Below are 16,168 nucleotides of genomic sequence, written 5' to 3'. Positions count from 1 at the left end.
TTTATACTAAGTCAAGGACTTTTTGGTTTCTTGGGCCTTGCCAGCCAGAGGGCTGGAGGGGCACAAGAGACTGGGAAGGGACACAGCCAGGTCAACTGACCTGAACCAGCCAAAGAGGTATTCCATACCATGGGACGTCATGCTTGGTATATAAACTTGGAGGGTTAGCTGGGGGGGGGAATCATTGCTTGGGGACTGGCTGGGCATCAGTCAGCGGGTGGTGAGCAGTTGTACTGTGCATCACTTGGGTTTTTTTCCTTTTCCCTTCCTTTGGATTTTACCCTTCTCCCCCACCTTTCCATCTTAATTGTTATAATAATTATTATTAATGTTATTGTTATTACTGTTGTTCTTATCTCTTTATTCTGTTTAAATGATTAAATTGTTCTTATCTTAACCCTCGAGTTTTACATTCCTTTCTGATTCTCCTCCCCATCCCTCTGGGTGGGTGGGAGTGAGCAAGTGGCTGCGTGGTGTTCGGTTGCCAGTACTGTTTGGTTGCTGGCTGGGGTTAAACCACGACAGAGCTGTGCTATATTTCATGCTGGTGTTAACCTACCTCAGGCAAGGCCTACACCACGCTAATATCCAAGTACTCTCCAGTCTTTAACATGAAGGATATCTGTGCTGCTTTTACTCCTTTATAAAGAGAGCTAAGGTCCTGACGGAATTAAATCACATGTCTGGTTCTGTCAGAAACCTGTGGCAGACCAAGGGACTGAACCAGCATCTCTGAAGGGTGAGCTGGCTCTGTAGACACTGAACCACTTCTTCTTCCACCTGCTATAAAGAGTTTCCAACTATAGCTTGAATTATTTTTCCCCTGCACAAAGGATGATTTCTTTTCTTCTACAAAGACCACTTTGGTTACTGTTTTATTTGACAGAGCTTTCTGAGTGGTTTCCAGTAGGTAATGTTTTAAAAACTGATTTTGACCTATATAAGGAAACTTTAAATTCAAGGTACACACATATCTTAGGCTGCTACCAACTCTCACCAAACCAGACTTGTATGCATGAACAAGAAACTCTCAAAGTGTGATATAACAAAGAGTAAAAGGATATAAGGAACAAAAGACTGTTTAGAGAGAGCATCAGCATGGTCAATCCAACAGCAAAACAGGATTCCTTGAGAAAATTCAGAAAAGTCATCACCTGAGTTGCTGGAAAATTCAGCTGAATACATTTCCCATGAATAACCAATGCCATGACGGAATATTTGCTGAATGCAGAACAACCATATTGGGTACAATTCCAGACAGATGACCTGCTGGGATTTAGGACCAGATTTTCATCTTGTTTTGACATAGACTCTGGTACAATGTGAGTAAAAGGAGGGTGCAAAGTGCCATAGTTCTGCTTGGGTAGCATTTTGCACCCATGCCGAGGTAGGCATGAAGTGCTCCACAAAGCTGCAAGCTCAACACTCCAACCACCGAGCCTGTCCTTTGCTCCATTTGTCACAATCCACCAAGCCTTTGCTCTTCCCTTGCACCAGCTCTCAGCAGGCCATTCAGTTTGCATGAACCTTGAAGTAGATGGGATCTGGCTTCACTTGGCATCTGTCATCTAAAAGGTGGCTGACTGATACTGACCCTGCCATAGTGTCTTCATACGTTGGCATCTGCCAAGGGGAAATGGGAACAAGGCAGAGTGGGAAAGGCAGCAAATGCAGCCAGAATGCCAGAGAGCAATGGGGAATCAACCTGCCCTGGCTGAGTCTCCTCGCAGTAGGTAAGCTGCTACCACAGAGGGCCATGGGACCACCTGGAGCAGCGCGCCTTCTCTCTTCTCTTTCCCTCTCCACCCATATAGGGAGATCAGTGAAAACAACAAAATAGTTATTAAAGCTCCCTAGGATTGCAGAGCCTGAAATGACATGAGACAGCATTTTCTTCAGCTGCTTTAGTCCTCTTTCAGCATGCTGCTGCGTGTTTGCCTTTGAGGAGTATAAATGACCCTTTCAAATTCAGGATTCAAGGCTGACGATGACAATTGATAACACTAATTTTTTTCATGTGTGAAGCACTTTTCATTCAGAGGGCTCTCAAATTGCTTTTTAAAACCGTACGGCTTCCACTCCTCCACCACTTAAATGAACCTACCTCCAAGATGGAACAAAAGACCCATCAATGCAAGGTGACGGTAGGCAGCAATTTAGGGTGGGAAGTGAAGAATAATGTGTCCCACTGAACATGCAGAGTCAAGTCAAGTTGGCAGAGTACATATCCTGAATGAGAGCCTGGACAAAAAACATCATCGCCAGGACTTGCATGTTACAACTCTGGAGGGAAAGTGCCATGGGATCATCACTCACAAGAAAAGGTCAGAGTCCTAAATTTTACATCTTGAAGAGGGACAGGGCACTGTGTTAAACCATGCATTCAGAACTGCCTCAAAAGAAAGAAGAAAAAAAAAGCAATTTTCTGACTGACATTTCTGAAGCCCTTCCTGCAAAAAAGGGCACTATGGGGTGTTTTTGGTGTGTCCCCCCCTTCCTGCAGAAAGGAAAAGCTCTATTGAACTTCAGTCTAAACTGTGCCACACTTGACAGGAAGCCCAACCCACTCTGAAATTAATATGAACTGTAAGAGGAGACCACAAGGTGGGAAACTCTCAAAGTGAGTACAAGACTATTCATAAAATGAGTGAGAAAAGGAAATAGGTGATTATAAAAGGTCATTAGAAATGTCAGCTTACCAATGGCATTGTATGAAGGGAGGTGGAACCCCCTGCAACACAAACCTATTACAGCTGAACTTGTAAAGGACGTCCATAACCTCAGTCTCTTGTTTGGAGGCTTATATTCAGGAAGTTTCTTTCATAACAACATCGCTCCAGAATGTACGTAAATCCAAAAAATGGGGACTTATCCACCCAACTTCTGTTTCACAACTGCTTCAATTCCACACAACAGATTAATGAAACCAAAAAACTTTCCCAGTCACCAGGAACACAGATGCTTAGCACTAGATTCAGCAATTACCAAAGCACAACTGCTATATGAAATTGGGAGGTCCAGAGAAAAGGCAGCCGGTGTGTCTCTCATTCAAATACCTCTCATCCCCAAAGAGATCACACTGAGAGGAAAAGATTTCCAGTTTTTAAAAAAAGTTTTCTGAGATTAAATTTTCTACTGCATTTTGGTTCAACAAGTGGAACTGTTTCTGTTTTACATCTGCAAACCACCAGCAGCAAGAAAATTGTGGTGGGTGAATGGAAAAGCAAGGGTGGTCCACCTTGCTGAGACCAACACTCATATCATGGGGGGGAAACACTGATCTGGCAGCAGGAACAAGATGCAGAAATATTGTATAAGTGGGCTTTTTGGAAAGCAAAAGATTAATTGGTGGGGTGAGCACAATGACAGAGCTACACGGCTTGCTTTTAATAGGTACCAGCACCAAAAGGGATGTGTTTATCAGTGGGGTTATATGTAACAGTTCCCTGAGATCTCAGAGGACTGGATGATCTAGGACAGTTTCCTACAGTCCCATGTTTCTTTGTATGATCACCTAGACTGCCTTATTCAATCAACTACTTTTAAGGGTGCTTTACTGCCCAGACACCGCAAACATCTAACACCTTCTCTCTTTGTATCATACTTCTTGTTCTAGCTTTTTATAACCTGTGCAGAATCCAATGGTTTTTCAAGCCAAGATCCAAACTCTGCCATAAAGTCAGAGCAGGAGACGGTGGACAATGTACCTTCACTCCCCCAATTCTCTCCCCTCCTTTCTTCCATCCATGTATTCCCAAGTTCACCAGTGCTTTCATTTATTTTTATTACTTTATTTTTTTTAGCGGAGAAAAACATTAACCGTGGGGGTGCGATCCAGACTTGCTCAGATGGAGTGTGGGAGCCTTTGCACTCCCTCATTTCATGCTTCAGTACTTTTCTTGCTGACAAGTGGAATAATGCAAAGGAGAGCCAGCAAACCTGAGGCAGATTCTCCAAAACCTGGTCTCAGCCCTCTGCTACACCCTCAACAGATATCGCAGTGCCGGCTGCCAAGGGAACTTAGCTCCAACACAGTTCAGGCCAGGCCAGTTAGCTATTTAAAGAGGTGGGTTTATTTATATACTTTTTACCCTCCTTCACTCCCCTCCAAACTTCCCCCCCCCCCCCCCCCCCCCCCGGTTTCTAAGACTGGAAATTACCGGTAGCCCTGAACACACAAAATCTGACAGTGGTTTACCAGATAATTTGTATTGGCTCCTTTGTCTTTGCTGGTACTTTTATTCTTCAATAAATTCTTTCAACCATTAAATGATGTTACTCCCACAACAACTTTGGCAGAGATCAAAAGAGTGTGGCAGGTTTGCTCCAAGCTTCTACTGCTACCCTCCAGGTATTGAAGGGCTAGATGGAGACAAAAGACGTGTTTCTTTCCTTTGCTCTCTTCTGAAAGGTTTTGTCTTGGGTTTCCATACAGTCAATGAAAATATTTTAAAAAGTAATTAAAGTGGATTTTGGGGAGTGGGGTTTCAATCCAGTACTTAAGTCATCGTGCTTGTGCTGAAATAATGATGACATCTATTGATAGCACTGCCTCACCTACTCAAAAAGAACCTTTACTGCTAGGAAAACCAGAATAATTATGAATTGAACTGTTGTCTGCTCTCAGCAGATCTCTGGTGATGCAAGTGGTAAGGAGATATATACATACTTACATACGTACATATATATATACACATAAGCTATAGATATAAGCCTGCAGTCCCTAGTCCAGTGACCTGGAGAGAGAAGCTGAACTCCTCACAACTTTGTGCATGAGATGAACAGCACTTCAAGCCTCACCTCAACAGCACAACATTTCTTCAAGGAATCCAGAAATCCTCAAAAACAGGTGGTTAGTTTGGAGTCTACTTGGTACAAGTGGAGTCCCAGAGAGGTAAGCTCATCTGCAGTTTTATCAGCTGTTGAAACCTGCTACAACCACTACACCTTAAAATCTTATCCTTGCAAGGATTGCACATACATTTGGTTATACTGGGATTTATCTAAGTTTTTTTTAAAAATAATCAAGCAGACAAATAAAAAAGCATCAGGGAGATTATTTCGTCCCCAACACTGAATTCAACCTTTGGAAAGAGGCAAACTCTCGGGAGGCTTCAGGGGAAAGGAGGACACTCAGATGAGGCTGAAGAAGCCCACAGGGGAAGCTGCCTATTTCAATTCTGGAACGTGGACCATGTGCATCTATTTTTAATTTTGAACCGAATTCCTCTGCCTCCTGCCAGAAGTCCTGAGCCCTGTGCCGGTGCAATGAGAGCAGTGGCCCAGCCATCCCCTAATAGCTATTACTTCTTAATAAAGAGCAGCACTTAGCAAGGGATGAGGCTACTGTCAGAGGGGTCATGATTAATAATGATTAATCTGATCCTTGCCAACATGAACTGGATCCACCATTCACTAAATAATTACTCTGCAGCATGGATACCATTTCCAGAGGAGGCATACATTTGTCATATTAAAACCAGAAACAAACACATGGAAGGACAGGAGGATCTGACTTCTTGGTAAGACTTAAGCTCACACGAGCCACCAGAAAAGTCAAGCAAAGAGAAAGAGAAAAAAAAATAAATAAAAAATCAAAGGATAAGAGCCATTAAATTTTGATGAGCCGCCTACCTTTTGGGAGAAGCAATGGAAAACAAATAAAACTAAACCCTGAGAAGGAAGAACTGCATGTGCTGAGAATATGGAGTGCTCTGCTGCTTCTGGTTCTCAACCTTATGCGTGCTTCTAATATGCACATTATTTGTTCACCCACACATTTTTCCTGTTTTTAAATGACATTTTGCTCTTCTCAGAAAGTACACAAATTAAATCACTCCCCAGGAACCATCTTTCTTGCTTTGTTAATATACTACTTAACACAAGGAAATCCTAGTCCAGGATTGCCATTCTTATGCAAGAATGCACCTCAAATAGTAAGCAATGGTATAATAATTTATGGGGAGGCATAAATTACTGGGACACTAATAACCACTCTGAAGAGCATATATGGACCTTACAATTATGGTAGGATGTTTGTGGTACAGAGACCTGGTTCTGGGCCTTGGAGCGTGGATGAATTTCACTCCCAGAATGCACACAAACTGGCAATGGTGCCAATGGCAGCCAAGGACGGGGGGGGGGGGGGGGGGGGGGGTGTTGCTGCCAAGAGGTGGCTTTATTTTGGACTCTTCTCAGTCATCCTGCTTCAGCAACCCAAAGCTTCAGCAAGACCATCCATGGAAGACAGGATTCAGTGCATTCATCTGTATTCCCTTTGAGGTTTTCAAAGCTTTTGTGGGATTTTTCTTGCCCTGCTTAGCCTTCCAACTCATTTTGTAGGGTTCAAGTTGGACTGGGAGGCTACACACAGAGACCACCAGTCCCTCTCCTGCTCAGGTGCAAATCCTCATGACCATTGTGAAATCCCAGCCCCGTGTGAGCCTGTTTGGACTTCTGCCCTCAACAACAAGGGGGCCAGGATTTACATGCTGGCGGCTCACACCATGGAAAATACCAGGCAGATAGGTGCCTTTGGATGCCAGACTCAGGGAAGCAGATCTCAGGTCAAGAAGGTTAAGGCGCCTCCTTGTCTAGAGGTATGCTGGAGAAAAGCCAGTAAATGAAATCCTCAGCAATGGTGTCATGGCTTGGCTCGGCTGGGGATTTTCACTGGGGGGCAGTGTGTCTAGGACTTTTTGCAAGTTTCCAAATTGACTTGAAAGAATGAAAAAAATTAAACTCTTTGCAAAGCATCACCTTTCACAAAAATTCAGCCACAAAGTATCTGGTTAGTCCCAAACCTTTAAATAGTTAATGGTATAAAAAACACATACATACTTATGTGTACATTCACGAATGCTGCATTTTCACACAACTTTATAGAGGCATCACAGGAAAACACAAAGCAAGACCAAAAAAAAAAGAAAGAAAAAAAACCCTCAACAACAATAACAAAGGTAAATCTTTAAAATCTTAGACAGGTTGCGGAAGGAGGGGGTAAAGCTCTGCAAACAAAACTAAATCCAGTGCAGTGTTTTTCCCCTTCACAAAGTGAAACAAGCTGTTCCTAAAATAATGCTTCCTTGGTTTTCTGGTAATTAGTGTCCTGAAGGATTAGCCTACAATCGTCAGCAAGTGTTTGCCTTTCCCAGCCGATATCACCATAGAAGTCTGGGTTTATCTACAAGGCCCAGGGGATAATTTATAAGCTGAAGTGAGGTCCCACATTCACAGACAAATGTTCCACATTGCCACCCACCCTTCTGTCTTAGTTTCCTCCCCATCCACCTCCTGTCCCCTGAAATATAGACAGGACCCTGCCAGGGGCACAATGTATGAGCTTTACAGCTTCTGGAGCAAGCACTTGCCCAACAGTTTATGCCAATACAGAAAAAAAGAATAACTGAGATGGTCAACACATCACCAGACCTCAAAAATTAGATTTCAGAAGGTAACTGAATGCAAAGAAAAATTTATCACTGTCCCAGAAAACATAAAAGGGAATGGGATTTTTTTCCATCCAAAACCTGTTGCCTACTTTATAATTAAGCTATTGCCATCAACGAGTTTTAGGTCCAGTACTCAAGGTTTGTTAGAGAAAGTGTTTCGTAAAACCTCTCTGCAATCAGGATGCTCCCATTCCATTTTTAATCTCTGCTACAAGTGGTTTGATGCTGCTGTAGTCCTGTTGTAAATCAAAGTGATTCAACCCAAATACATCAAAATACAAAAGACTAAAATTGTTAAAAGTGTTTCATTTCTAAATTCATTTTCTCCTCATGTTAGAACCTCAACATGAGAAAATAAAGCTTGTATTTGAGAGAATGGGAAGCTATTCTTTAAAGAAAAGTAGTAAGAATCCTTGTCTTGATGGTGAACTGATAGTATGGCTCATGACAATGAATTTGTTATTTTGCAAATACTAATTAAAAAAGAAAAAAAATCACCTCTAAAATGAATGAAAGACTCAATCCTATAAAGCATTTATATATGTGGCCAATGTTTCTCACAACAGAGCATCACTAAATAGATGTGTTGTTGGATATTCCCAGACATTAACAAAGCAAGGCTCAGAGACATTGTTATTAGTTAGGGTTGATGAACATGCATGTTGAAAATGAAAAACATTTTTCCTCCCGAGAGTTCATCTCTTTTCCCATCAGTAAATTATCAGGAATTCCTGAAGCTTTGTGGACACTGAATTTGCTTCAGGTCTATACCTGGCCACGGGTTGTTCACAAGGTACATTAGAGAGAGAGCCAAGTTATTTGATATTTGAGATCAGCTCCTTCACTCTACCACATTTAATATTGAATGACCCGATATTTACAAAATGTTTCTGCTCAAATCAAATTTTGTTTCATCTTTGGAAAGAATGGTATCTGGATTCAAACTTCTGTTAAGCTACAAAGCCAGAAAGCCATAATAACTGAAAATTTTGACAGGGACAAACTTGTCTGGTCTGAATAAGTGCAAAACGGTAGGAGGAAGGAAGAGACCACCAGCTGGCTGTCGTTCAGAGTGCAGCCCACCTCTCCTGCAATTACTGAACCCTACAAGCGATCCCACTGATGTCAATTTGACAAATTTCAGAATAAGGAGGGCATTCATTCCAAGTAATGAATATTGAAACCCGGCCATCAGTTTGTGAACAAGTTTTCACATGTCTATCATGAGGAACCTCAATAAAGAGTGTTCTTGTGATGGTGTCACTTAAGAACAAAAACATGCAATGAATAGCACATTTTCTGTAATTATCGCACATCCAGGCGGCTACAGTACGAGACCAAAGGTTGTATACATTTAGCCAGCAAGGAAGTGCAATATTCTTTAAAAAAGGCATTGCCTGGAGTGGATTTTTATAAAGAAACGGAATTAATGAATAAATAAACCAAGTGGGAGTAAGTTAGGCTAGGGCATTAACAGCTCCTAGTGCAGTGGATGCCTGATCTTGTTTGATGTTTTTTTCTAGAAACAACAAATACAAAAACATTAATGTTGTATCATTGTCAGCCATGTCAAGGACTCTGTGTCCAGGAACCCTGATATGCAACAGCACAGTTCAAATCAACCAGATGTTAACACATTCTTTTATTTCCACCAGTTAAGGTACATATTGACTGACCTGATCTGAGTCTTTTTGAGCATTTTTCCCTTTTCTGCAACCACAACTCATAAGCAGTTTTGCATCTCCAATGAATTTTCCCTATAAAAGATAAGGCAAGAAAAACATCAGCACAATCTGAACCACTGAAGACCAAGAGGCTTGCATTTATGACCAGAAACAGGGGAAGAAAAGACATTAGAGAAGCCTGTGGGCTCATCCTGCATTGCTGGGAGATACCCTTCCACAGAGGTGTAGCTCCCAGGCTGCCAAGGAGAATTTCCCAAAGACTGATAACACAACATGAGGGATGTCACAGAGACAGGGGCAGAAGGAAAGCAAGGCATGTAGAAAAACACAGTAGGAATATGGGCAAGCCAAGCTGAAAAGGAACAGGTTGTTTTAACACAATGTTTTCATACACATACATGAACAGAAACAAATCTATCATGCTCAGAGAGTACAATTACCAACCTGGAGTGACTTGAGGCAAACCTCACACACCAGTATTTCTGTTCACCCTTACCAAGTTAGTGCTTACTTGCTTCTAGTGTAGCTAGATTTGGTGAAATAAAGTCTACAGGTGTGACTTGCTCTCATTAGGACAACTGGTCCATATAACCCCTGGCAAGCCCTTCCCAGGTATTCAACAGCCCACCCTCACCACCCAACACTGCTGGCACAGACCCTGCAATGTCAATAAAATGCTGGGGCCAACAGAGATTTACAAAGAAACAGGGTCACCTCACCCTCCTTTTATAAGTGGAGCGCAAACAGCTTCTTTTCATTGACAACCCATCAGACTGACCGAGCATGATCCCAGCAGCAAGGTCCCTCATGTTAAAGTAGTTCTTTTCTGGGGATTACTTGAGTCACTTTGGTTCTCCACCAAAGCATTTTTGGAGCTTATCAGACCTGAACATCTTGATAAATCACCATGGCAGAAAGGGGCTGGGATTGCAGGTTTGGTCAAAAAGCTCCTTGGGCTCAAACAGTAACACAGCCTGAGTCCCCACAAACCTGTCGCAATTACCTGCTTTCCCACAGATCCCACAAAGACATTGCCTTTTTTCAGACTTGCCGTCCACAGCTGAAAAATAAACTCTCAGCATCTGCTGGGTGACAGAGGGAGAATCTGCTGACATGCAGCCTTGAAGAGTCACAAGATTTCAGCTGGATGAATTTATACGGAAAAGGAGATCTCAATGTTAAAGTAGTTAATGAGTTTAGCCAAGTGGAAGCGCTCTGCCCTAAATGATGAGGAAGAGAAAGGGCACAATTAAAAGGAATTCCAGCCATCGCTCAATGACAGGGCACAGCAGAGAGATGACCCTTGGTGGCAGAAATTACAAACAGACAGATAAACTTCTGGTCACCTCAGGAGAGGCTGCCAGGTGTGGTGACATCTCTTACTTGGTGACCCCAGCATCTCACAAGTCTCAGCAAGGTCAGATACTGTGCAAAAAAATTTTTTTTCTCCTCTTTCCAAAAGAGACGTTGGGAAAAAAAGACACTGAAAGGCAGTACCTGTACCTGATACCTAACCAAAAGGCCCAAGGTTGGGGCTGCTGATTGCAACCTGTCAAACTTTGAGGTTTTCAGAGGACTACTTCCACCTGGCATCCTCTACCTGTGACTCCCATCTATTAAAGCAGGGGCCCTCGAACTTTTTAAACAGGGGGCCGGCGCGCGGATGAAGTGGCAGGCAGTCATCTGTGGCTGCTTGGTTCCCCCCCCCCCAACCCCTGGCAGCAGGGTGGGGGGGGGGGGGTGTTGGGGGGCTGTATCTGGCCCACAGGCTATAGTTTGAGGACCCCTGTATTAAAGGAATTTTCTCTTGCCCCATTACTACAGTCCTTCACCAACTGATCTGTAATCTCTTGAATTCTAAAATCTTTCCCCAGAAAGAAGTGCTTGAATTAAAATTTAAAGTAATTAAGTAATTGTATTAAATAATTACATTAGAGAGAATAAACTGAGGCACAGAGAAGGACTTGTCTGTCTAACCAAAGGAGACTTTCTAGACACCCCACAGTACATGAGACAAGTTAGAGATACAAAAGGACCTAAGGGAGACCCACACATTTCCTAACAGGCAGCTGACTGACAGCCAGGATACATTATGGTGCCTATAGCAGCAACATACTGTGTTTAGGAAATTCCTGTGTTTAGGAAACTGCATCCATACAAGACTTGCTGATAGTCAATTTGTCCCAGTATCCACTGCAAAGTCATTATGCTGAAAAAGATACTCCAGCCCTTTTTACACCACAAACCAAGGAAAATCTCCCAATTTTAGACCCTTCTTTGGCTTCTAGGATATACTGGTCCTGCAACCTCAGCTCATGCCAAACCATGGCCAGGTTCTGTCCAGATGGAAGTATCACCAACTTTCTTTAACAGAGAAATTGCAAGGTGTTGTCCATAATCACCTGCAAATCAAGAGCAGAGGGGAAATACGAACACAAAACTTGATAGTTTTTTTCTTTTTCCCTCTGCAAAGCCATCACCCCAGCCAGCTAGTTCATGTTAAAACTAGAGCCTGCTTTCTCTACAGCAGATTCAGCTAGTGAGTTGGTGTGTTTTGCCTAGCCTCTGTTAGAAACATCCTTTTTCTTCTTGTACAGTCAGAAGATCTTGATGATTAAAGCAACACTTCCATGAAATGGATTTTCATCACAAAGTGCTGCATTGCCTATAGCTGAAGCTAGATCTCCTACCAGGCAAGTAAAAGACACAAACCCTGCATGTCAGCCAGGCTCCCCTTCCAGGCTTGCCTACAGGGGTTGTTTCACTAGGGGCAAATCATATAGCTGTTGGGCTACAGAGAGACCAACTCTATAGCTCTGTAGTTAGTGTCTTCTCCTAGATTGCAGAAACCAATGAGTTAAATTTTTAGGTTATTTTGAGGTTGAAGACTCCATCTCAGCTTTTTAATCACATTTTAAAAGGTCAGTATTTGGAGAATGAAGGGAGAACAGAGGACAGTACAAGAATGCAGGGGCTCTACCATCCCCTTAAAAAAGCAAACTGAAGCAATGCACGAGATGAATAATCCCATCTCCTTTTCCAACTGCAGATGTACCTCTCCCAACGTACATTGCCTGAAATAGCTACTACCTCCACCTCTTTTTTAGGAAAGCTTATTATGAGAAGATGCTTAATTTGGGAATAGGTGTCTAACATTAGGCAGCTATGTTGAAAGGAAAAAAAAAAAAGCATATGGACATTTGCAGCCAGTCGCAACTCCGCTCAAGAGCAGATGGAGGCCTTGTCATTCAGGGGTTTCCTCGCATACACCAAGCAGTTCAGTGGGAATAGGGAAAAGGGGCTTCTGTTTGGATGCTTCTGTCTGGAACCAGATTAGAAGAAAGCACGCTTTTCCACAGCACACGCCTTGTGTTACATTAAACATGCATATGCAACTTCAGCTTTTATTCAGTGATCTGAAACAGAGCCCTCCAGGGTGCTAAGGGTCAGTGAGTTTTTGTTTGTTTATCTGTATGTTATTTTACAGTTTCTAGTGCCCAAAGAGTTTGTTAAGAAATTAAAACACCTCACTGGGACTATCCTGCCATGGTTGTTGCCTCCTAATGTATCCCTCCCTCCTTCATTCAGCAGCACTTGATGCTTACAGGGGAGGGGGAGGAAAACACTGCAGAGAGAGGAGCCTCGTCTCACTGGGTGCTATGGATGTACAGTCTTAATTTATGGAGCATCATTGCCATGTTTCGTGGCCTTTTAATAACAGGATTGGGGAGGAGCACAGTGATCTTGAAAGCTCACAGATGTACTGCTACTAAATGACACTGCTGCCTGCTCTTGATGCTGTGCTCTGGTTTAGAAGTGAGGAGGCACAAGGATTTCCAACCGAGGAGCTCTCTGGCTCCCACCCATCGTCAGACATCCCCCTTCCCAAGGCAAAGAGCAAGAAAGCTCCTTGGCGAGCACTGAAATATACATATATATGTCCCATTATCCCACCTCTTATATGAAGTCACTGGCCTCTCCCCTCTCCTTGCACCACGAGCTCCAGTAGTTGGCCAAAGTTTGCAGAAAAAAGGAGAAAAATAATAGTAGTAACAGGCTTAATGATCTCAGCTGCATGAGTGACAGGAGCTGATCGGTTGCCAGTTTTAACAGCCTGTGGTTGAGAAACACTAAACTGCATCACCCAGAAGTCAAATGAGGGCTGGTCACAACTTGCTTCACGCCAGCGGCTCAGGGGGGAGGCACAGGGGCACGCTCAAATCGCCGAGCCCCAGTGCAACCACATTGCCCAGAGCTGCCAGCCCCATTTAAAGGAGTCAGACGTGATGCACATGGCACCGGCAGGCCTCCATGGAGCTGCCAGGCTCAGCCCCGGAGGAGCTGGCTGGGATTAACCAGAGGATTCCATCTTCCTCCCGCTCTCCCAGGTCTGCAGCTGGAAAGATCTGCTCAAGAGGCAGGTTCGGCTCAGCAGCACCATGCCGTGCACCTTGGGGCCACGGGCAGGTCCAGCTGGGCTCTGACCTGCTCAGTTCTCATCAGCCTTCCTTGGTTTTGCGCCATGGCCATCAAAAATACTGGCAGTAGCCTCACCCCCAAGGCACTGGTGCAACCCGTCTCCACTTGGCCACTGGAAGGTCTCACTGGCCAAACTTGGCCTTGGCTCAGCTGTTCACACTCTCTCCATCTCTCCTGCCTTGCAATACCCTCAAAATGTCTTTCATCAACAGACAAAAACATGAGGTGCAGAAAGGATAACTGAGTCTTGGCCCATGGCAACTTGGGGAAGAGCACAGCTTCCAGCACAGCCTTTCTGAGGCTTTTATCAGCATTTCAGCTCTTCACAGAGGAGTACTTTTCTGAAAGAGCTTTGTGAAGCTGAGCAGTGCTTCACAGCCTCTTCCCATTTCTTCCTCTCCTTACACCACCAAAACAGCTCTCCAGCATGATATCCACATAAACACAGCGATCGTACCAGCTCAGGAATAACAAGTATGTAGGGAGATGATGCCGTCCTTCTCTGCCTCCTTCTCCATCCATCCAATTATCCCAACATTTCCAGGACCGGAGAGCACCTCTGCAGCCACTTCCCCTGACATCCTGCACCAGGCAGGCCGTGCAATTCAGTCTGCTGTCCTGCCACTGAGCTTAATAGTAATTTTAAAATAAAATCATAACTGCTTTTTACTACGAGCTACTTAGTAACAAGACAAGAGGAACACAGTGGGATTTTTTTGTTTGGGTTGTTGGTTTGTTGTTTTTTTTCCTTAGGGCCATGGTTCAGTTTCTCACCAAGAAGAAAACATGTTTACAGCACTGCAACAGTGAACCCTAAAAAAAATCCCCACAAGTGCATAAATGATGTTGGGAAGAACAACGTATTTGATGTTTATGTTTTTTACACTATTCTGTCAGGGTGATCCACACATCTTGAAGAACCGGTGCCCAAGTGCCTACAGCGGTAGAGTGGGAGAAGAGAAGGGGGGAAACAAAGGGAAACAAGAATTGAATCCAAGGTGGATGCAAGCGGCAGTACAACAGACAGCTGGTGTTTGGGTGGTGGTAAATCACCCTGAAATGAGCCTCTTCCCTCAGCTCAATGAGGCCTAAACAACAAAGGAAGGCACAGCTTGCAGCCGGACAGCCTGCTAGCCAACCACAGACACACATGACAGCTTCATTCAGGAGCTTGGAGTCAATACAAAAGCTTCGAAATCAATCCGACATCCTGCGACCTCAAACAATGCACCAAATCTTCTCAGAATTGGAGCCCCAAATGAGGGGGAGCAGCATTCAAGGGAGATCAAACCGCAGGGCTGGCTTTGAAAGGGACTAAAAAGGAGAAGAATGTTACCAGTTTATTAATGGCGAGGTCTGGCCTGGCCGGCTGCAGCCCAACCACCATAGGTTACTTTCATTAAAGGGCAGCGCTTTGCACGTATTATGCAGAGCGCCCAGAGAGTATGTGTGTGCGTGTGTGCGCCAGCGTGCCCCTCACTCGCTAGAGATCAGGATGTGCCTTTCTGCTTAGGACTGTTGTCTCCATCAGAAATTCCTCCTGTGTGAACCTCAAATGGGTTTTTTTTCCCACTTGAGTGACTGTATGGGCACAGACGTGTGCATGCCCTCACACATACACACGCTCTCTCTCATCCCTGAGCCTGAAAAGCATAAAGGAACTCAGACAGCTTCTTTCCAAGGAAAAAAAATTAAAAGAATGAAAAAAGCCAAGTGTTTCACATGCCCTTCCCTCCTGGCCATACTTTCAGCTCACACACACACACACAATCTATTACAAAAGGCTGAAGCATTATGTGATTGCCACTGCTGCTGATGGAGTTGATTGCTCCATAAACCCTTGACCGCTCTTCCATGTCATAAAGAACCTGGTCCCACAGTGCAACAAACCCACAAAGAGGAGAAAAAGAAAAAAAAGTGCTTCCATCCCAGGAGCTGTCCCCTCCGGTTAGGATTGCCCCCTCTGGGGTAGTTTCACCTGCAGCATCTGTCTTGCAGCATGGCACACAAATGGCACCCTTCCCCCTACAGCAACAACAAGGCCAAGCAAATCCTTTTTATCAGCCCCCTTTGAAGGCAGGTGGAGAAGTAGAATATAGACACACACGCACAGAAAAAAAAGATAAATAGCATTTGCAAAAGTACTGATTGGATTTGCCTGTCCTAATTACCTTCTTTTCAGCTGCCACATGTTTGAAAGAGTTGGACCTTGCAAGTTTTCTCCTCCTCAGCTGCACAGACCAAGATGGGTCGCTCGCTAGATGAGGGCAGTCTTGAAAAATGCTTCTTTTTTTGTGTTGAAATGGGAGCAGATGAAGAGAAAGGGTGGAATTTTTCAAAGTCATCTATGGATTTTGATACACGTTGCATGCCTTTTCACTGAAGACTTGTAAAAGTCTAATCACCTTTGCTTTTAAAGTGTCACACTGATCTTATGTTCAGAATGGATACAGCTGTGGGAGCTAGTAACCTATCCCACATTTGGAGAAACTTAGGTACACAGAAACAGAAAACAATAAATATTCCTTAGGACGCAGCAATTCCAACACGCTT

The 16,168-nt window shown here is 43.8% G+C and overlaps 1 protein-coding gene across 4 annotated transcripts in view; it reads right to left on the bottom strand.

The window, feature by feature from the left end:
* The window catches only part of LOC101920929 (SET-binding protein), a 271,629-nt gene that overhangs the window by 211,372 nt on the left and 44,089 nt on the right, over positions 1 to 16,168 (bottom strand). For 2 of the 4 annotated variants that reach the window (XM_055792952.1, XM_055792956.1), the window contains exon 3: positions 9,128 to 9,208. The exons of the other annotated variants lie outside the window; for them this stretch is intronic. In XM_055792952.1, the coding sequence (XP_055648927.1) occupies positions 9,128 to 9,208 (81 nt within the window). The remainder of the gene's footprint in view (positions 1 to 9,127; positions 9,209 to 16,168) is intronic. 4 annotated transcript variants of the gene reach the window in all.

This window comes from Falco peregrinus, chromosome W (genome assembly GCF_023634155.1).
Source record: "Falco peregrinus isolate bFalPer1 chromosome W, bFalPer1.pri, whole genome shotgun sequence".
NCBI lineage: Eukaryota > Metazoa > Chordata > Aves > Falconiformes > Falconidae > Falco > Falco peregrinus.
Note: the sequence above shows the minus strand (reverse complement) of the source record. Positions and strands in the feature narration are given on the sequence as shown.